Below are 23,775 nucleotides of genomic sequence, written 5' to 3'. Positions count from 1 at the left end.
TCAGGTAGAGGATCGCAGGTAAATTTCAACTTTGGCTTCCTTCAAAGGGGGAACCAAAGTCCACCGGCTTTTTGGCCGGTGGCCCCGAAGGAAACAACAACAAAAAGACGAGTTTATTTATTCTCCTTACGGTTTTGTTCAAGTGGAGCTGAAAAATGAGCACATTCACATAATGGTACAAAACTGCTATCAAATGGACTCCTGGCAAAGTAAAAGTCTTACTTTCTTGACACCATTCTGGCTTCTGAATCAGCATCTGAAATTCCCCTCTTCACAGCTCCTGACAGAGTGCTTCCATGTCTGTCAAGATGGATGTTGATGGGCAGAAACAAGAAAGGAAATCAAAGTTTTGTGAAAATAAACCATATCAATACACCAACTCAAATAAAAGTGGTTGCTCATCTCCTTTAAATTCCCAGAATTAAGAGTAAAAATTTCATGATTAGGGCTGTTCTAGTACTTTTAGGAAAGATGCTCACAATAATCCAACAAACACCACAATAAAAAGCACAACATGCGCGCGCGTGCACACACACACACACACACACACACACACACACACACACACACACACACACACACACACACACACACACACACACACACACACACACACACACACACACACACACACACCTTTTAATGACCTCAATTATTTCGCCCTTCTTGTGGGGTCAAGCGTGGAAAGTTTTTGGCCCGAGTCTTTCAGAAAACAGCTGTCCAGGCCTGGCTGGCATTCAACTGAAGGCGATTTGAGCAGGAATTTGGAAATTATTCAGGATGCCAACAATAACTCATCTACTCTTCATAAATGACATGGCAGGATCATTAACGTCCACAGACTAATGCTGGAAGACCGCAGACAGGATGCCTAGTCATCTGAGGGATGGGATACACATCGATAAGGTGCCCTGCATGAAAAACACGAGTGCGGAGGTTTCGAGCTCGGTCGAGATTCAAAACCCAGGCAAAATAGATCAAAGGCAGCATACCTCTAAATTATTCTACCAGCCCAGAGGCAATGGTGCAAAGACAGTGCAATTATTGTTTGTACGACTGCATGTTTTGTATCGAACAAACAAAATTCTCCTATTACACCAATTGGTTCCCACACTTCAATAAATCTGTGCAAGAGTCCTTTGTATAGAGATATTTGAGATTCAGAAAGAGGCAGCTATTAAAGTTAGAGATGCGTTACCCTTCTCAGGGTTGTTGACCCGGTCATGTACGAGTTATTTCACACAAACTTCACTACAAATACGCAAGTGGCTTTGATTGAAAGTGCTTGTTCAGCAACCAAGTACATTTCAAAACTGCCTACAAGTAACTGGACACTTCACCAGTACTTAGTCGCGTGGCTTAAAAGTCTAAAATGCAATGAAATTGAGTACAAGTTCTGCATTTATAGTCCATTTTTGGCTGGATTTATGGCTTGGAGACAGTCAGCGATTAATCCCCAGAGGGTAGCGTTACACCCTGGCTTACCAACCAAATGCATTACCAGCTTTCAGATTTGCATGTTCCTCCACTACTATTACTCTGAGTGTTTACTCTATTTCCTCAATTACATACAAGTCGCTTTCCTATTAATTGACATCTTCATAAAATAAAATAAAAACAAGAGCGAAAGAGTGCTGGGAGAACACTTTCCTTTGACTACTTTTTCTCTTTTTCTGTCATGTGAAAGAAGCAATTCAAAGTGCTCTATTTTTAATAAATGATAAGTTTTCCACCATGTTGATGATGCATGGATGACGCATTTCATGCATGCAGCAATTGTCACTCCCAGATCACTAGGACATGGGACACAGAGCAAATATACTTTATTGTGTCATATTCACATTGATGATTACACACAAAAGTCAAAACACCAATTCCTAAAATAGACCCTTTTTCCTCACAGGCATGTTCAATGAACACATTCCACAAACAGGCTTATGCACATGATGAGTTTCTATGAGTGTTGACGAGCATGGAATGTAGAGTGGCGAAATCGGCTGGTGTCTCTCTACATTCCATGCTTTATTGACGAGTATGGAATGTAGAGAGAGGCCAAATCAAATGTCAGTGCTGAGTTGGCTATCAACATATATGTTGTCACTATATAAAAATTAAGCTTCAGCCAGGCAACACTATTTTAACATACTTAGTGAACCCCCACTATCCACAAATAAAAAATAATGACTGAAATCATATATTTATTATGTATGCATGGGGTGTGGAAAGGAGGTTTTTTTGGGGGGGGGGGGTTGAATGCAAGCATACAGGGTGTGTACAAGAGTAAGTGGAGGTCTTTGTACTTGGTATACAAACGCATCACTTAATATTTAAACCCTTGCAATTTTATGTCAAGAATCTTCAATCGTTTTTTGCCCTTAATAATGTATGTATATAGAAATATGGATTGTGGGGGAAAAAAGGGGGGAGGGAGGAGAAGAACAAGATGAATAAAATAAAGCAGAAAGCTTGGATTGACACATCAATACTCAGAGATTCTAAGCGAAACTTCCACATACAGTTTGAAGAGGTCGAATGAGCGAATAAGATTGCACATCGATGTGAGAGTAAAGTATCTGTAGCGTTTTGAGAAATGGTTAAAATATGTCCTATGCAGCATCTAAAAATAAATTCCTTCATCATTGTCGACTTTTCTGTTAGCATCAGCCATTTTATCATTTCAAAATGAAGTTCTCACAACGGTGATAAAAGAGGCAGGCTTTTGCCAAAACTGTCACGGAACAAGTGAAACGATCCATCACATGATCTGGCAAATGTAGACAGGTCTTAGTGCTGTGGTCTCATATGCAGTATATCTGCTGATTAAATGATTATATTTAATTTTTAATATTTAATTCTGTTGGTACCTCCACCAGCAAAGGAGGATGGAGGTTATGTTTTCATCACCGTTTGTAAGTTTGTCTGAGCAGAATATCTCAAAAGGTTACGGACAGATTTGGACAAAACTTAGTGGACAGGTTGGGTGTGTGACAAGGACAAATTCATTCGATTTTCCTGAAGATGCGAATCCGGCCTATCAGTGGGATACAAAATGTAGACTGTGCAGCCTGGCCAAGGTATGCGCTCTACCGAGTGCCCTTCTAGTTCAAGTTGGATTCACTGCCAACTCTGGTAGGTACACACGACTATGACTATACTTTTTGTATTCATGTGCCATGTAAATATACAGGATTATACGTATTAGAAAACAAATTAGTCGCTCATAATGGAAGTGTGTCAAAACACCAGAGTTGGCATGCCTTCCAGTTCAAAATGTGCAGTTGGCCCTATCTACTGTCTGAAATGTTAAAACTGAAATTTAGGGGTTTTCATAGACAAGATTGCTTGGTTGATTTATGCAGCTTACTTTGGCTGGAAGCGCATAGGGGTTAATTGATTAGGTGAGAGCGGATCGGTTCTTCTCTCCAATTACAGGTGAGAGACATGATTGGGTCTTGTTAATTGTATGTTCACTACTATTGGTATTGCATGAAGTGCATGCTTGAGAGACGAACCCTACAAGACGTGAACCCTAGTCCTACCAACATATTTTACCACCTAATCTTTCCCAACTGGGGTCTTTTCGCACCCCAACTCAAAACCCACTCAATTTCATTAAATCTGCCAAAGTTTCACACCAATGACTAAACATTGTGTTTTATTGATCAAGTCAACAAACATAAGAAAAAGAAAAAGAAATATAAAATGTAAGATTAACCCACCAAATGGGGACTTTTATGACTCCAACTCAGAAGCACTAAATTTCATTCAATATGCTAAAGTTTCATATCAATGAGGAAACATAATTATTTTGATTGGATGATGTTTTAGTGATAAAGTAAACGAACATAAGCATAAAAAAAATTGGAGGACTTTCAGGATACAAATACCACATGAAGTAATGATATATGGAAACAAGAGCGCAAGTGAGCACAATATACGCCTGAAAAAGTCTGTGACACACACACATGCCCGCGCGCATGCATGCACGCACACAATTATATATTCAAACACGTCAATTTATGAAGAACAAGAAGGTATATACAGAATTGTGCTACTTCATGGAAAACAGCAACCACTTTAGATGACGAACGTATGTCGCGACACACCGTCTCCACAGTCTGTACCTATGTACCAAATATGAAATGTGAAAGTTGAAAACTTTGGGAGTTAGAGTGCGGACAGGAACGGACGGACAGACAGACAGATGGACGGACGTCCGGTATCACATAATACGCCTATATATATATATATATATATATATATATATATATATATATATATATATATATATATATATATATATATATATATATATTGGGCGTATAAAAACTGAACAAAAACAACTGGGGCCTTTTTGTACCGAAAAGGATTTGCTTGTAACAGTGCAGCAAGGTTTGGATCTTAAAACATCATATATATTTATTACTGGCACATATCGGTAAACAAACTACTATAGAAATAACACATCACAATGTATGCCTGGGGTCCAAAAAGACCCCTGTTAGTAGGACTGGGGTTAAGTCAAGATCAGACCAGTTCACTGGTTCAACCAGTTCACTCCAGGGAGGAGCTACTGCTCCACATTGATGTAGGCCAAAAAACCCAAAACACCTGTCCATGGATATTCCCTCTCCAGGATGGACTAGTCTATAAAATTGAGAATTAAATTCTCCTCGCGATATTGGCTGCGGTGCAATGCTATGGAGATGTAGGGGGATATAGCTCTGCTAACCTCATGGCTAATACGAGGAGCCTACACAACTGTTTAGCCAGAAGAGCGTTTTTCAAATGTAAATTGTTCCTCGCTGCCCCCAGAACTGTTTTGTGTACCACTGAGAGGTTAATGTGTGGCAGACATTTCTTGTTGGTCAGGATGCATGCAGCAATAGCTGGTGTGGCACTTACTTCCTGGCACCCACTACAGTGATGCAGTCTGATCTCAACTATGTATCTCTCTCTGACAGGTCATATTTGCTTCAGTCTACCACTGTTCGGTGGACTACCAATGTTAGTCTACCACTGTTGGGCTAAGGGAACTCACTCATTGTATTTTCTCCAATCTTCTCAGAAAATACTTGCAATATTCACTTTGGAATCTCTCTATCGAGTGCAGCTTGTGGCTGCTGGTTGCATCATTGGTGGGGACGCAGCTATACCGCTGATGCAGTGTCCCCCTTACCAGTACACTGGTGCTCATTTTACCGACCTCGGAAGGATGACAGGCTGAGTCAACGTCCTGGTGTATTTAAATTCAGTGGCCAACGGGGGTTGAACTCATGACCCTAGGATCCCAAGCCACCACCAGGCTTCACTTTGGAATGACAATGTGATGACATACAAATCAACACAATTTTTAACAATATTCTAATTTATTCTCAAAACTTGTTAACCCTTTTATTTTGGTGTGTGTGTATATATATATATATATATATATATATATATATATATATATATATATATATATATATATATATATATATATATATATATATATATATATATATATATATATATATATATATATATATATATATATACACATACACACACACATACTGTATATATCAATTATGTGTGATACTTGAATGGCTAAAGTAATCCACTGTCACTTCCAACATGATAAACAAAATCCCAAGAAAAAGGGAGAGTCAAAACATTTTTCCTTTTCACAAAGTTTTTGAGACAAAAGTATGACTTCTATTCAAATGGCAAACGAAAAACTTGGAAAAACATGCAATTCTGGCTTGAAACTACACCGAAACACATGATGCGTTGCTTTCACAGGCAGGTTGGTGGTGGTCTCTGTTTTCTGTGGCCTCTTCTGTAATATTGCTCCCTCTGCTCTCTCACCCTCCCCAGCAGCTCCACAATGCATGCATTCTTCTAATAACCCTCTCCTGGTGAAACTTCCAAAATCCATGCTGACTACACACCTCAACTTCTTAATTCCTTGCTTCTTCCGTCGATTGAACCACCTTGCAGAGGCTGTTCTTTTACCCTCTTCCCTCAAAGTTTTCAAGAAAGTATTACACCACCACCTCATGTCAACCCTCACCCTGACAAATGATTTCTATTACCCCCATTAACCCTTCAAACCATTAACCAAAACCTTCTACTTGCTGGATTTAGTGTTAACTTCCCAACTCTCTTTCTTCCTTCCTTTCATGTTGGTTGATTCCCTTGCTGGTTGTACCCAATTGCTGCCCCGCTATCCCACTTTTAATTTTAATTTACCCTTTCATGAGCCTTGCTCTTGGGGGAGGGAGAGATAGAGATAGAGATAGAGGGCGAGAGAAAAGTTGTGCTGGCATAGTACAGACAATAATTAATCAACAACCTTCATTGTTGTGGAATGTTTTTGACTCTGCCTCGTAAATGTTATACGTCATGATTACATGTACTGGGCCAAGTGTATGCCTTCCTAACATTTGCAACTGCCCTTTACTCAGCCTATTTCCTCCCCTTTTCTTTTTGTGCTTCTGCCAACCATCCTCCCCCCTACGTCCTTCCCACTAAAAAACACGATGAAACAATGCTGTTCGGCAGTTATGTGGTCTTGGCTCTGCTGAAGTTACTATTTGCGTTTTCATTGTATTGCAGATCATGTCATTGTGTTGTATATCAGGGTGGAGACATGGCACAACCTAAATAGGTCAAACTGCCTTTTTCTACACCTACATAATATTTACTCTGCTTCATCGTTGCAATTCCTAGTTCAGCAAAGGCTCATGTCTTTCATGTTCTGAAAACGATCTTACCTCTCCAAAGGTGCAGTCGGCCACTCTTGCAGCAGCTGCTCCAAGCACGCAAAGGAGCGACTTTGTACAGGAAGGAAAAGGGAGCATAATTGAATTGGAAAGAGGAAGGAAAGGGATGGGGGAATGAGAGGGAGAAAATGCACCAAACACCAAACATATTTCTCTTAGAAATGTCTTGATTCTCAAGCCTGGTCACATTGTTAAAATATCTGAGCCTCACTGTATTTACCTTGTTTAACAAGTGATGTGTCATGCAATGTTTTCAGCACAATAAAGCTGGAAGAAAAGCACAACTGTAAATGAGAAGAGACAAACGGACTAATATAACAATTAGTGCGTGTTGAGCGTGTCTCAAAACAGCTAGGACAGTTGTGCTATTTGGCTGTTCTAAGCCATTTGCTTTGCAGAAATTCTCGTGTCAAATGCAAGTAAATTGACAACAAAATTAAAGAAAGATTAAAAAAACAAAATTGAGAATGCAAACACATAAAAATCTCACAGAAGGAAACGAAAGAAAAATTGTGAGAAATGCTTAATTGGTAAGTGTAACTGCAGTTAAATGAAAAACGGTCAATGGACGGCCACTCCAACCCCTAATCAGGCAAAAGACATAACAATGAAAGAACCGCAGGAGAAAATCAATGTATAAAGGCCTCACCTTGTAAACAAACAAGAACATATGGTACAAGGAATTCTGTTTCTGATGTACAATACTCTGTTACACGTTGATACTGCCGAAGCAGTTTCTCGGCAAGGATTATGCTGGGTGGTTTGCCATTGCTTACGAGTGTAGTAATGGCAGGAATTTGGAATTTGTTCAGGGTGCTGACGATAGCTCGCCTACTCTTCACAAAGGACACTATGGGATATCTAACGTCCACTAACTAATGCCGGCAGATGAGATTCCCGTTTAACATCCATCTAAGGGACGGCATACACTTTGATGAATCACCCTGCCTGTGAAACACTGGGACAACAGTTTATAACTGGGCTGAGATTCAAACCCAGGCTAGACAGCTTCGAGGTGAGTGTGCATACCTCCAGGCTACCCTGCCTGGCCTCACAAGGAATAGAGAAATCAAATTAATCATTGACTGGAGCAAAATAAGGTGGTCCAAGGAGGAATGACTGCATATAAAAAAGAAAATGAAAAAGCTGAAATAATCTTAATGATGTTTTAGTGTCTTCCAAGCTGCTGATGATCATTTTACTAACCCTTCAATTACTATTCAAGACCAAACAAATTGTTTAATTCAACACAATGACGATTGCTAACTTAAAGTAACACCTTAACCCCACACAGTCTTGAGAAAAAGGACATGGAAAGGGTCTTTTCAACTCTTCCTTTGCATTTCTGAGCACAATCTATATTTCTGAACGAGCCACCATTTTGTCTATCTCAATACTCCCCAATGCTGAGAACAAATTTTATTGGTCAATATGGTGTAAAAATGATGCAAAATTTTATCCAAGTACTCCTAAACTGAGGGTTTTTGGAAGTGTAAAGAAGGTGATTTGTGTTCTACACTTACAGTGTTCAAGTATATAATTCAATTAAAATTAAGTTTTAAAGGCTGTAGGAAAAAACAAACAACATATGTTAAATTAGTAATTCGTGCCTGTTGTTTTTGTCCGATATATGATGTCCCTAAAAACAGAAGTTTCCTGTTTGGAATGATTTTTCATTTTATTTGACTGCAACCAGACAAAAATAAATAAATTACCTTACTCCTCTCTCAGCATGCACGATCGGGACGAGATTCTATACAATTGCCAAATTCAGAGTCAAAGTACTGCTAACCTGGAAGTTTGTGTTTTGATTCATGTTATACAGTGTTCACAGTATAAAATTCAAATGAAATTAAGTAGTTCCTCAATTATAGACTAATGTCTGCAGACAGACAGATAGAGTGAACCAATTGCTTAACCCCAATTTGTAGTACGCATGCAGGGTGAATATACAAAGGGAAGTAAAAAAATTATAGCTTGGCTAAAAGCATACAAGGGGAAGTTCCATGCTCAAAAAAAAACAAAAAAAAACAATGGTCCAATGGTTCAAATAATGATGGCAAAATAATGTGTCCATGTAATGTTATTCTTCATTATTTTTAATATGGCTGCCAGAAGTGTACTCACATGTTCATAGAAACTTAATATTTCATCAGTTAATTTCAAATAAAAAAAACTTACAATCCAAAAGAACAATCTGATAAATGTCCAACATGCAAGAGTGGTATCATATGAAAGTGAAAGGGGTAACCAACCGGCGCAAAGCCACCGACTTGGAGGTCGAGTTGCTGGTGATGATTGGAATAAGTCGCGAAGCATGTGTGTGCTGGCAAAAGAATGATGGGGTATAGGAGATAAAAAGAGCAACAACAAAAAATTCGTAATTCAAAAATTTAGTCACAAATGATAACCCACCCAGGGAACCTTCAAAATGTTCAAAACAATCACTCAAAGAAAAAAAAACACAGCAAACTTTATAGTGCAGGTATATAATGTATAGTATATAATATATAATGTATACAAGTATATAATGAACTGAGAGCTGCAAGAATTTTTGTTCTCTCGGAATTAATGGTAGCCCACAATCGACATGTACCTTAACAGCGAGAAGGCTTGCCAATAGGTTTCCTCAAATAAAACATATACTCACAAAGTTCCTTGATCCAAATAAATTCAACATAACCATTGCGTTATGACTGACTGATAAACGTGTAGTAATCCTACAGTGTGGGAAGCATTGGGTTTAAACAAGTAACACGTTTCATTGACATTACTCATTTGGAGTCCGATAGAGTCATGCAAGTGATAAATGTAATGTATGACTTGGATTACCCCCCCACCCCCCACACACACACACACCAAAAAAAAAATCTGGTATATGAAAAATGTCATTCAATGTTTCACATAGCTTGGCTAAAAACTTTTTTTTTTTAACATCGATGCTATTGTTGTGCTTTGTCTGGTGTAGTTTTAAAATGAAACAAATTCACTATTTATTTGTGCTGTGTGACTGCCTCATGCATTTAACACCAAAATGAGCAATATTGCTATTTAAAACTAGAACAGCACTCGGAAGAGTGCATATAGTCTTGCCTTGCAAGCCCTTCTGACTAAATATCGTTAACTGAACACGCTACTATTATGATCCATATACCTGTATCATCCATGCACTCCATTACGTCACATACATTGCCATTGTCCACAGCTTTATTGGTTAATTATGAGGATATTTAACAACCACTTTTGTGCACATCAAGGCTAAATTGCATCAATGAAGGTGAATATGAAAAATAATTCAAACTACATTCTCCATGGCTAGTCGATCATATTTATGAAGTTTCGCATCGATCTGTTCGGCGGTTCTGAAGATTTTTTTTAACGTATTTATTTTCAATCCAATATGTCCACCAGACCACGTGACCGATGACATCATAAATTTAATTCTTCAATTACATCGGGTTGTAGATTAGATATACCGTATGTAGTTTCAGATTTTTTCAGATAAGGATTTTGATTCAACCAATTATGGCTGGAATAACACTTCACCGATGATGTCATCATTATCCCCCTTTCTGCCCCATGGGGAGTTAATGACATGCCAAGTTTCAATTTTTTTTCGTTGAGCAGTTTCGGAGAAAAAGGTGTCCAAATTTATTCCATTAATCCAATATGGCTGCCACGCCATGTGATCTTATGACATAGAGACATCAATAAAATATTCTCCATGGACAGTCCTGTATATGTTTAAAGTTTTGCATCGATTGGACAAGCAGTTGTAAAGAATCAAATTGTTTAAGCAAAAATATGTAAATGTGGACAGATGCATGCACGCACAATAGTCTCACATCTCCTGCGAGACCAATAGCATGCAAATTGTTAACTTTGAATGCACAATGTGATATGTATTTGATGAGACTCGTAATACCCATTCCTTCCGGTCGCAAAATATGGTGTCAAAAATCCTTCCCTATAGCAGGGGTCAGTGGTTAAACCACTTCCATTATCCCTAGGTAGGGAAAGTTTTTTTTGGGGGGGGGGGTGGGGGGCGATAACCAAGCAATTTGGCATAGGAAGCACCAGATGTGCTCTTTATGCTGCTTTTTGTTACATTTTATGAAATTGCAATGTAATTATTTTTGCTGGACCAAGGAAGGGGTTGTTGTGGGAGTGGGCGGTGGGGGAGGGTTGCATGATTCAACTTATAGACTGCAACACGAAAACTTGCATGATTGGTTTCAAAGTCAAAGAGAATTTCCCAGGTCGATTCACTGAGTGATAGAACCATTTTGCCAAATCTCTACTATCCCAAAGCTCTTTTCAGTTCGAAGTTTAGCAGAACTGGTTTATTCGGAATTAACTAAAACACAAGTCTCACCACAAATATATTTTATTTAGTTTGATGCGGAATCCCTGGAGGTGGAGAGGATTTGGTTTCCTCAGGGTTTGCACAACCATACATTGCCACAGGATATTCGTTCCGTTCTATCGCTTTAACATGAACAAGTAAGCCTGGCTGTCTTGGGATCCCAGGGTCCTGAGTTTGAGCCCTGTAGGCACTGAATTAACAGTAGGTGGGGTTAAATCAGCCCGTCATCCCTCCGAGGTTGGTGAAATGAGTACCAGTGTACTAGAATAGGGGCACAGCATCAGCGGCATAGTTGCACCCCAACAAAATGATAGCTACCCGGCAGCCAAGCTGCCATATGCGAGAAGAAGAAGAAGAAGAACTTGAACAGGGATTCAAATTTCCAATTAAAAATACAGTCATTGCACCATTTGCACCAACTGTTATATGTATGATCCAATCCAAAATGCCGACATCACAGACTCAGAGCAGAGGCACTAACCATGACATGACTGAGTCTGGTTAAATAATACGAATGAAGCAACGATCTGTCACACACATTTTGTTCAGCCATTTTCTATATGACCTTATTTGTACCTTTTGCCTCGATCTTATTTGTGCTTTTTGCTGCACTGTATTCATTTCATGGTTTGTTTTCCTCACTTGAAGTATTCACTACAAAAAAAAAAGATTAAAAAAAATAAAAGATAACTAATCAGATTTGTTTCCTATTAGCCCCCTTTCCAAGTTGTGTCCTATGATTGACACTGAGGTCTCTTTTGAGTTGTTTGCTTTCATAAGGGACACAAGACAGTTTTTCTTTCATAACGGACACAACAACATGGTTGTGTCCCTTATGAAAGCAAACAACTGGAAAGAGATCTCATAAGTGTCATTCTCGAGAAATTAATGATTAAAAGATCTCATATTCAGGCATTGTGAACTTTACAGCTCACCTCAAAGTGCACAATACCCAAGATGCTGTATCCTTACCCGGATTACAAGACGAAGAGTGACAACACCTGAAGACGCCATGATGCGAGCACTGTTTGGCACAAGGTTGAAGAGGGACTGCAGCAGAACCTCAGCCATGTGGTCAAACTTGTTCTTCAGTAAAGATGACAGGTACCTGTGTGCGAAGAAGCACGTGGTCTACAAAAATACCACTCCAATTAAAAAATAAAAATTACAAAAGCAAATTAAGCTAAGTAGTACTCGATTGCCAACAGACAATGCATTTGCAAACGCACTGCGGTATGGTGTCAAGGGAAAATACATACGCTGTGGCTATGCATGCCTCTCGAACAACTTGGGAGCGTAGATCCTTCACCGAAAGCTTTAATGAATTCTCAAGTAAGCGCAGATTTTGTTGGAATCCATCAATCTGCACAGCACCACCCAACACCAGCCCACGCAGGCGTTTCAACTGTGTGAAAACACAGACAACAGGACAACCTTAATTTACAGTTGATAGAGGCACAGCAAAATGGAACCTTCATTATTTTTCAGCAAACAATACAATATAATTTCACATAGCACACCTAAACACTTCAAACCTATCACCACTTTGAATGTTTTAAACTCTCAAAACACATTACCCACTCAGTTGATTTTGACCATGTATCGCAGATTTACGCAATACACCCAATGTTTTTCCAAAACCCAGTTTTGGTTTCAACACAATAGACTAAGAGCAAATCCAACTGGCTCAAAAGCAAGGTTCTCAGCTGTAAGCCTGTTGTATATGCAGTACCCATCAAAAGTTTAAACACACCCACTCGTTCAAGGGTTTTTCTTTGTTTTTACTATTTTCTACATTGTAGAATAATAGTGAAGACATCAAAACAATGAAATAACACGTATAGAATAATGTAGTAACCAAAAAAGTGTTAAACAAGTCAAAATATATTGTGTATTTTAGATTCTTCAAAGTAGTCACCCTTTGCCTTGATGACATCTTTGCACACTCTTGGCATTCTCTCAACCAGCTTCATGAGGGAGTCACCTGGAATCCTTTTCCAATAGTCTTGAAGGAGTTCCCACATATGTTGAGCACTTATTGGCTGCCTTTTTTTCACTATGCGGTCCAACTCATCACAAATCATCTCAATTGGGTTTAGGTCGGGTGATTGGGGAGGCCAGATCATCTGATGCAGCACTCCATCACTCTCCTTGGTCAAATAGCCCTTACACAGCCTGCAGGTGTGTTTTGGGTCATTGTCCTGTTGAAAAACAAATGATGGTCCCACTCAGTGCAAACCAGATGGGATGGCGCATCGCTGCAGAAAGCTGAGGTAGCCATGCTGGTTAAATGTGCCTTGAATTCTAAATAAATCGCTGACAGTGTCACCAGCAAAGCACCCCTACACCATCACACCTCCTCCTCCTCCTCCTCCATGCTTCACAGTGGGAACCACACATGCAGAGATCAACCGTTCACCTTCTCTGTGTCTCACAAAGACATGGCAGTTGGAACCAAAAATCTCAAATTTGGACTCATCAGACCAAAGGACAGATTTCCACCAGTCTAATGTCCATTGCTCGTGTTTTTGGCCCAAGCAAGTCTCTTCTTCTTAAAGGTCTCCTTCAGTTGTGGTTTCTTTGCAGTAATTCGACCATGAAGGCCTGATTCACGCAGTCTCCTCTGAACAATTGATGTTGAGATGTGTCTGTCACTTGAACTCTGTGAAGCATTTACATGGGCTGCAATCTGAGGTGCAGTTAATTGGCGATTTCTGAGGCTGCTAACTCTAATAAATGTATCCTCTGCAGTGGAGGTAACTCTGGGTCTTCCTTTCCTGTGGCGGTCCTCATGAGAGCCAGTTTTGTCATAGCGCTTGATGGTTTTTGTGACTGCACTTGAAGAAACTTTCAAAGTTCTTGAAATTTTCCAGATTGACTGACCTTCCTGTCTTAAAGTAATGATGGACTGTCATTTCTCTTTGCTTAGTTGAGTTGGTCTTACCATAATATGGACTACTACAGTACAGACAAAATAATGGTCTTTTACCAACCCGACTTTGTCACAACACAACTGATAGGCTCAAACGCATTAAGAAGGAAAGAAATTCCACAAGTTAACTTTTAACAAGGCACACCTGTTAATGGAAAAGGATTCCAGGTGACTACCTCATGAACCTGGTTGAGAGAATGCCAAGAGTGTGCAAAGATGTCATCAAGGCAAAGGGTGGCTACTTTGAAGAATCTAAAATATAAAATACACTTTGATTTGTTTCACACTTTTTTGGTTACTACATAATTCCATGTGTGTTATTTCATAGTTTTGATGTCTTCACTATTATTCTACAATGTAGAAAATAGTAAAAATAAAGAAAAACCCTTGAATGAGGTGTATTTAAACTTTTGACAGGTACTGTACATGTGTTTTCCCACACACACGCACACATTCATGCACACACAATACATAACTTTCAGAGCAAGCACCAATTGATCATATTTCCCATATTGTCCACTTTAAAATGAGTCCTGTAAAAATAGAGCTGATGTATATTCTGCATTTTCAGGACACTGTGACCTGAAAATGCAGTAACTTGCTGTTTTACGTAGAGCACCGCTCTGGGTGCATCGGTCAATGATTTCTTAATCGATAGTAGTGTTATGGAAGTACAGTACTGTGTTTATGGATTTGTATGTATAATGATATAGATCTGCAATGCTGATATTGAGAGAAAGTTTTATCCTTAAAACTATAATTTTGCTCAAAAATTTTTTCTGTTATATTTCAGAACTTGAGGTCATGAAATTGAAGTGGCAAATTCTATTACTGATGAAGGGTTAAATGTAAATATTGGTTTAAAAAATTACCCCCGTGTGGGGGTGACGGTCATCTCTATAATACCACAAGTTCTCAATGATCAGTTATGACCGAAGACTACTGCGCAGCTCGAACTGCGCAGTTTGGTTAAAGATGACTCGGCATTTTGGCGTGTGCACACGAAATTATATTTTGAAAATAAATGCCAACATTTACATTTCGGGTTTTGAAACTTTTGCACCTTCAGCGGAAAATGTATAAATATACAAGGTCAGCTGCTATGCAATGACACCATTCACTAACTTTTACCATGCCCAGTAGAGAATATATAGCCTCCTGAAGTCGTAGGGCAGTTTTTGCAAACTTTGAAGTCACGTGACGCGAAAACGAAAGCGAAATTCGAAAATCCGGCCCGACTAAATTTAGATTTGTCCCACTAAAGACAGAATTGTCCCATAGATTCATATGCTACAATCAAATTCAAGATCGCTTGAGAAATGGCGGAGGAGATAGAATTTGAAAATCGTCATTTTTGCATTTTTTGCCAACTTTGAAGTCACGTGACACGAAAACAAAAGCGAATATCGAAAATCCGGTCTGACCAAATTTAGATATTGTCCCATAGATTCATATGCTACAATCCAATTCAAGATCGCTTGAGAAATGGCGGAGGAGATAGAATTTGAAAATCGTCATTTTCGCAACTTCAAAGGCCTCGTGACCTTGACCTTGACCTTCGGTGACCTTGAAAATCATACCATCGTGTACGTTTCATCACCCTCTATCAGGATCACTAATGACCAGATCTCCCGCTTCAACTTCATTGTGAACGGACGGACATCAACACCCATATTAATAGGTCATGCTCGAAGAGATGACCTAAAAAGGCAAAACTATATTGTTGGCTAATGTGAAAAAGGAGCTAAGTGCATTGGAGAGGATGCAAAAATGGATAACTTTGGACAAAATAATCACTGGATCGTGCATGTGAAGCTTGGAGGAAGGAGTTTCACAATCAGAGAAAACAATGAGAGTTCGTTGAACACGTTACTACACAAAGTCTTGAGAAAAAGGACATTGAAAGGTTTACCCCCTCCCTTTTTAAGCCAAGATCTGAAGCTTTTGGCAGCTGAAAAAAAAAGTTAAAATCTCATGCAGTATTATAAAGAATTAGTTTGGAGAAAAAGATGCACTAAAGACAGAATTTTTGGACGAAGTTATCTCAGGCATTGCATTGCTGGGCACCACTATTTTGTCTCAATAGCAATGTTCCCCCACCATGAGAGCATGATTGGCACAATTTATTGGTCAAGATGGTGTACGATTTTGCCAAGGTAATGCTAAACTGAGGCTTTTTGAGAGTGCAAGCAAGGTGACTTGTGTTCTAGTGTTCAAAATATACAAATGAACTGAAAAAAAAAAATTTCAAGGCTGTAGAAAGCAAACGAACATTGAATTGGAAGTTTACCACCGTTGATGCACTTGGGATACACAATCTTCCCCACCACTTTATTTAACACGTCAAATTAGTTCTGCGTGCCTGTTGTTTGGGTCCTTTATGACATCCCTAAAAAGAAGTAAGTTTCCTGTTTGGAAGGATTTTCAATTTTGTTTGACTGCCAGATCGACAGACTGAAACAATTGCTTTAATGCAATTTACTGCGCACACGTATGGGCGGGACGAGGCACCATACAAATGAACCAAATTAAAGTACAGTTCCGCGAACCTGCACGTTTTTGGAAGTGGCAACAAGCCGATTCATGTTTTACTGTGTTCAAAATATGAAATAAAATTGAAATTAAGTAGCTCCTCATTTCGTGGCAAATCACCCTACCGGGGTGATGCACGCACGCACAGTTTGAGATATGAGCCGTTGGAGTGGAGTCATATCAGTTGAGTCTAGAAAGAAAGATATTAGTGAGATATTGAGATACGAGCTCAAAGTGTTGAGGCTCAGGAGAATGTGTATAGCCTGAGGTTTAACCACAGTATCAGCACACAAAGGCTAACGTTATTTAAAGTTACAGTGGGACCTTCAATTTTGGCATGAAAGTGCAAGCAGTATAGATAATCCCTCTGATGGATGGAACACTATCATGCAATGGCCCATTCGGTACTGCATTAGATAGCGTGTTTAGCCAGATTAAACGCAATTGCAGATGTGTCTCAGGACCATGCAGCTCTGAGATGAGCAACAGGTTTCATACCCTTTTGGGTATCTGAAATTCACGACTTTTTAATGACCCTTCACCGATTTTTTATGGCCCCACACAGGCATATTTTACTCACCCCCCCCCCCTCCATCTCAAAACACACCAGGAAGATTATGCAAATTATCAAGGATTTAAAGTCAACCACAATCCTGCTTCAGTTGAACAAAGGATTTGGTAACTGTTAACATGACAATGTGGTGGGCTGGATACTGAAGGCCTCTAAGAAACAAAACAGGCATCTTCCCAACAGTTTATCAGCCTGGACTAATGTCTCTGTTCCCCACTGTTTTGTCCTTCCCTCTCCTGCTCCTTCTGTCTCCTGCTACCGTTGTTGTACGTTCTGTGTATTAGCTCTTACAAGAGCCTCAACATTGCATACAAAAAAAAACAACTCGAAGGGCACTCGTTAGAGTGAATATCTTCGCCACATAATGCCTGATTCACGAGAACATATCGGGCCCAATACATTTTTGAAATATCACGTTATATATCATTTTTGGCCCTATCAATGGTGAAGAGTCACTTCAAAAATTAAATAATTCTCATATCCAGATCCGGATCTTCACCAAAATAGAACGAATCTGTCGTGGTCACACACCCAAACTGTCCACCAAGTTTCATCTGAATCCATCCACAACTTTTTGTGATAGCGTGCTAGATATCATTTTTGGCCTTATCTCTCAATGGTGAAGAATCACTTTAAAAATTCTCATATCCGGATTTTCACCAAAATAAAATCAATTCTTTCTCGTCCCACATCCAACCTGCCCACCAAATTTCATCTGAATTCGTCCACAACTTTTTGAGATAATCTGCACACAGACAGACAAACAGACAGAAAGGGGTGAACACATAACCTCCTTCACCTTCAGTGCCGGAGGTAAACAAAAACACAGAAGCAGGCCAGATATCAAAACTGAAGAGAGACAGATAGCTTTACTGCAAGATAAATGGCTGGTGTTGTTCTGTGCGAGAACATTGGTTGAGCTGTACTGAGCTGCAGTTTCGCGACGTGTGAATGGGAAATTGCGTTCCGAGTATAGAACAAAAGACTTACGCACCATTCTCGGGAACACACCTCATTTGTTTCTCATTTGTTTTATTCTGAAAAATAACAGAAAACACACTTGCTCTCAATTTCCAGGATTTTCAATGACCACAAGTGAAATTCCATGACTTTCCAGGCCTGGAAAAGTGTTGTGTTAAATTCCATGACATTCCAGGATTTGTATGACCCGTACAAACCCTGAGCAAGGTTAACAGAACTATCCTTCCACGCCAAAGCCTGAGCATTCTTCTCGAAATACAGATGTGCTTTTTTATGCTTCACAATAGTTTTCCTCAAGCAAAGATACAATACCATCAAAATACTGGTATGTAGAACATTTGTCTTTTTAAAAAAACAAGTGAGATCTAGAGCTGCCATCCATAACACTGTATAGCTACCAATCCATTGTTTTGGAGAACCAATAAAATGCTAAACAGCATTCCACAGACAACTTCCAGTGATAAAAGCAATTTCATTTTTAGCTCACCTGGACTATAATCCGGTGATCTTATGTGATCGAGCTGCGTCCATAGGTGAGTCAGTGAGTCTGTAAACACTTCAGTTATTATTGCTTGAACCAAACACACAATTTTGATGAAACTTGGCCACAAGCTTCATATCTGATGCCGAACAAAGATGTATTGGTCGCATCAAAATCTGCGCTCCTGAAGGGGATCTACAGGAGGGGGGGGGGGTATTGAACCCCCACAAAAATAGGTATTTGCTCTTTTCTCCGAAACTACACACACACAATTTCGATGAAACTTGACCACAACCTTCATCATCCGTGGTGTACCAAAGTTTATTCACGGGAAAAAAAAATTCAGGATATATGGGGATCTGCGGGAGGTTTGAGTGACTGTTGCTCCTGAGGGCCCCGTCACACCTTGACGTTTTAGCCAGCGTATGGCAACATATCAAAATGTATGTAAAATGCTGGCGTACGCTGAACTATTGATGTTTTTTTTAAGTTTTGGGCGTATTCATAACGAGTTGGACGTATGCATAACGTATTAGTAACGTACACAGAACGTTTCGATAACTTATAGATAACTTATACCAACGAATGCTTAGCATGTTGTCGGCGTTCACAACCTATGGCCAATGATAGTCTAACTTATGCATAGCGCGCTGCAGCATATCGCCGACGATCACGTGGCGTAGCCTATTAGTAGGCTGCCGCTCAACGATTTAAATCATAACCGCACTAGAAATCGAAGTGTCAAGGTCCTGTCACACCTTGACGATTTAGCCAGCGTATGCTGACGTATGAAAAGTTTGTCTAAAACACTGGCACACGTCGAATACGTTATGGGTAAGTTTTGTATACGTTAAGAGTATGCTGAAGCACGCTGGCATACGTCGTAGTACGCCGAGCTTGTTGACAAATTTTAAGCATGCTCAAAATTTTCCGACATGCTCGGCGTATGACTCACACGTTCCGCATACACTGGCCATAAGTTGTAGGCACGTTATGCGATCATTGACACACGTCGACACACGTTACTTGCAAGTTACTCATAAGTTGAAACACGTCGAGGTAATGTTTAGCGTACCCGAAACTTATTTCTAACCTACGAGTAACGTGCTTTGAACCTATGTGTGATGTATCTTCAACGCATATTAACGTATTTGAATGACGTCTTCCGGACGACCACAAAACGTGTTTCGAACTTACAGCTACCGTATAATGGCGTATAGGCAGCGTTTAGGGGAATTGGTATATAAAAATGGGATTCACAGGGGGAACCCGTCAGTGTTTCAGACTCCATGTTGAGCAGATGTCCATGTCAGTAGTATCAGTAGTAGTAGTAGTAATAGGTGAGCGTGTCAGTAGTAGTAGTAGGTGAGCGTGATGGGGAGGGTGTGGGTGATAATGGATCCTCCTTGCGTCCGCGTCTATGGCCATGGCCAGGAGACTTCTTCGCAGCATTCTTTGAAGTTTTCTTCGGCATTTTTTTAAATGTTTTTCTACGCTGAACTATTGATGTTTTTATCTTGCCAAAACGAAGTTTTTGCAAGATATTTTAGTCAGCTTGTATGTTTTTTTTTGTTTTTTTTGTTTGTCTGTAATCACGTATAAAAAATTCTGCAGAGCACAGTTATCATCGGAAATTTTTGTAACTTCGCATATCAGAGGCCTATAGAGGTCCCTTTCAGTGCACAAAATTTTGAAGGTCAAGGTCAAAGGTCAAGGTCACTTTGTCGCAAATCAGGGGAGTCGACGAAACCCTTGTTTTTTGAGTAATTTTGATCGGATAGTCTTCAAACTTCACGGGAATATAGTTCATGGTCTGGCGCTCAGCTGATTAATTTTTGGTGGCGATTAGCCTTGACCTTCATGGTTAGCGCCAAAGGTCAAACATATTTGACCCCAAGGTCAAATTTTCAAGTTTTAGGAACCATATCGTGTAGTACCTCAAATTGAACACCTCAATGAGTGCTTTCTAGATATGTCAAGCTTGAGACATTATGACGTCATTTGGTGACGTTATGAGGCAAACGCATATTTTTCATGGTTACTCTGTAGAACGATTCTCATCGGAATCTCTCATCAGCAGATATTCCTCAAGGAGTCGCTCCTGGTGGATAGCAGCTCTGTTCACCTCAGTGTGACCTTAAAGAAGTCACACGTGGTTCCGCGTCTGCGGAACGTGCGAGTCATATGCTGGCATACGTCGAAAATTTTTGAGCATGCTTAAAATTTGTCAACGAGCTCGGCGTACTACGATGTATGCCGGCGTGCACTTAACGTATACCAAACTTACCCATAACGTATTCGACGTACGCCAGCGTTTTAGACAAATTTTTTAAATGTTGGCATACGCTGGCTAAAACGTCAAGGTGTGACAGGGCTTTGATCTCGGTGAGCTTCAGGACCTGCGGTCATATTTTTAAGATGAAGCAATGATATTCATAGCTGCATGAAGACTGCATCTTTGTTCAGAATGTAAAGAGGATGAACAAATTACTTGGTATTCCTAAAAGCTTCATATAAAGTTTCTGATCAGACAAAAAGAATATCCTAAAATTGATGTTTTTATGTTCCATCCCATAATAACAACACCTGATATAATTATTGTGTTTTCCTGGATGTCATCATTTCAGCACAGCTAATGTAATCTAAACAACTCAAAAGTTATTGTGTGCTTCAAGTTACTATTACTGTATATTTCGGGCTATAATTCAATGTGGAGTACAAGTCTAATTGGCTAATTTTCCCATTTTTCTTTCCTTCATCCATCGATAAGTCAAATTGGAGTATAAAAAGAAGCAAAATCAACTACGGTAGTCAGCAAAACTGTCAGCCAGAACAAAATAGGTGTCAATTCTTCCCTGACCCTCATGATGCAATGCTGCCTACAGTATCCAGTCATGAATATTAAAAAGTTTTATGCACATGATTTGAATTACTTTGTGGGAAGACCTTTCAGATAGATGAGGAATGTAAATAGTTTTTCAACATGTTAGTTATCATATAAAGGTACAGTATTTACAATGAGCTACAGAATCATCATGATCTGCACTGGTTCATAGCACATTACATTTTATCGCAGTTCACTTAACTCCTTCATAAAAAAAAAAAATAAAAAATGAACACCTCACACATTGTAATACAAGTACTCAATGTTTGTTCACCTAGCTTTGCAGCCATGATTAGCCTTCTTGGTTTTCTTAAAACAAGATTTGTTTTCGTACAAATACTGTATTCCCATTTCCCCGGCACTCTGATCACACCATTCCACAGCACCTCGGTGACGACTTCTCCACTCCGGATTTGCCGCGGCCTATCTGATAGCTCAATCGGAGATTTCTCAATTCCAGATTGATCGTATGACTCACCCAAAAGGCATGATTAGGGAGAGGGGAGTGCCATATCACTCTGGGCTGATCAACCCTTTGCCTTCCAAGCCCACAAATTATTCAAGCAATCAGTCCAAGACATGAAGGTCAACCCTACGTTTTGGTGAGTTCCCCTGTAGCTGTTCATTTATTTGTCCATTTGTGTATTTACTTTGCGTTCTTTAGTGATTTGTTTAATATTTTCCTCTAAAATGTGAAGTTGTGCGAGGTTAAGTTATGTTAACGTGACCGAAAATGTGCTGTACCAAAACACTAAGTCCATGGGAATATCTCCTCTGCTTAACGTCATTTTGTGAAACATCACACTTTCTAAGAATGCATCCATGATATTAACCAGAAACTGGTGTGTTTTAAATTCACAATTATACAATTTATTTCAGAAAATATAACACTTTGTAAAAAAAAATTCATTTATGCAATTCAAGGTCTTAAACTAAATAGATAAGTCGATTCTGAGTACAAGTCAAGGCCTGAATTGCAGGACAGAAAGTATCAACTTGTACACCAAAACATGTGGTATATTTCTCCTTCCCCACCACTACAGTCTTTTGTAAATGACATTTATGTATGCTCCTCACCTTTTTTGCCCCAACTCCTAATTCTTCCTCCCAACCTCTCTACCAATTCCTCTCCCTTCCTCCTACAACCCCTTTAGCTTTTCTCAAAGTACACTACTGCTACAGTACTTGCCCACATGAGATGGCTTATTGTATGCAACGAGCACATCGCATCACTTACCGCAGCAACTCTTTGTTCCCAGTCTTGCTTTTCATCAGATAGAACATCTCGTATTTTATTCATCACATCCTCAAGCTCCTTTGCTGAATGGACCTGCCAAAAAATATTAAGTGAGGAGATAAATAATTTTCAGCTTTGCCCTCTCCTCCTATGCCTGGTGTTGGCTTAATGGTTAGGGTGGCGGGTTTAGATCCTAGGGTCCTGAGTTCAAATCCTGCTCAGCTGTTGAATTAATACCAGGTGGGGTGAGCTCGGCCTGTCATCCTTCCAAGGTCAGCAAAATGAGTGCCAGCATGCTGGTATACTGCGTCGGAGAGGCGACCCGTCCAGGATTGTGCCCAACAGCCAAGGAGACTGCTTAAGCAGCACCAATGCTCTGCACAGAGTATGGTCTCAATATCGTCCTCCTCCTTCGTATGTAGCACAAGGCTGCAGGTTAGCATAATTGGCTGAGGGCGTGGCTGTGCTGCTGATGAAACGCCCCTATTACCAGTACACTGGTACTCATTTCACCATCCTCAAAAAGATGACAGGCTGATTCAACCCCACCTAGTGTTAATTCAACAGCCAACAGGGGCTCAAACTCAGGACTTTGAGATCCCAAGCCAGCCACCCTAACTGCTCAGCCACTACCAGGCTTAGCTTTACCCCCCACCCTCCCCACCACCCCCCAATCACATCCAATCCCCTCTACCAAAATGAAATGCCTAAATTAGGATTTCATGATTCCAGTACAAATATGATGACAGCCCAGTGTGTGTTGTGGGCAACTACTTTATTTTATTTTATTTTGTATACACTGTCGAGGCTCGTATGAGAGCTAACACACAGAACGTACAACAAGGGGAGCAGGAGGGACAGGAGCGGGAAGGAAAAACAGTGTGGAACAGAGACATGAGGATATCTGTGGAAGGGTACACAGGGTAAACAACATGGACACAACAGGGACTTTCAGTGATGTGAGGATCCAAGGTTTGAATCCATTATAACATGTTGATCTTCATTGCATTCTCATTCTATATTG

The 23,775-nt window shown here is 39.8% G+C and overlaps 1 protein-coding gene across 10 annotated transcripts in view; it reads right to left on the bottom strand.

The window, feature by feature from the left end:
- LOC147031767 (CLIP-associating protein 2-like) overlaps window positions 1-23,775 on the bottom strand; it is a 222,723-nt gene that overhangs the window by 182,457 nt on the left and 16,491 nt on the right. For all 10 annotated transcript variants that reach the window (XM_085867107.1, XM_085867049.1, XM_085867058.1 and 7 more), the window contains exons 4-9: window positions 22,752-22,844; window positions 12,393-12,538; window positions 12,106-12,241; window positions 9,023-9,093; window positions 6,759-6,818; window positions 223-300 (exon numbers count right to left, since the gene is read on the bottom strand). In XM_085867107.1, coding sequence (XP_085723233.1) covers window positions 223-300; window positions 6,759-6,818; window positions 9,023-9,093; window positions 12,106-12,241; window positions 12,393-12,538; window positions 22,752-22,844 — 584 coding nt within the window. The remainder of the gene's footprint in view (window positions 1-222; window positions 301-6,758; window positions 6,819-9,022; window positions 9,094-12,105; window positions 12,242-12,392; window positions 12,539-22,751; window positions 22,845-23,775) is intronic.

The sequence above is a fragment of the Eptatretus burgeri genome, chromosome 2 (genome assembly GCF_056783735.1).
Source record: "Eptatretus burgeri isolate ZD-2024b chromosome 2, Ebu_testis_v1, whole genome shotgun sequence".
NCBI lineage: Eukaryota > Metazoa > Chordata > Myxini > Myxiniformes > Myxinidae > Eptatretus > Eptatretus burgeri.
The sequence above is the reverse complement of the archived record's forward strand: the minus strand, read 5'-3'. Positions and strand labels throughout refer to the sequence as shown.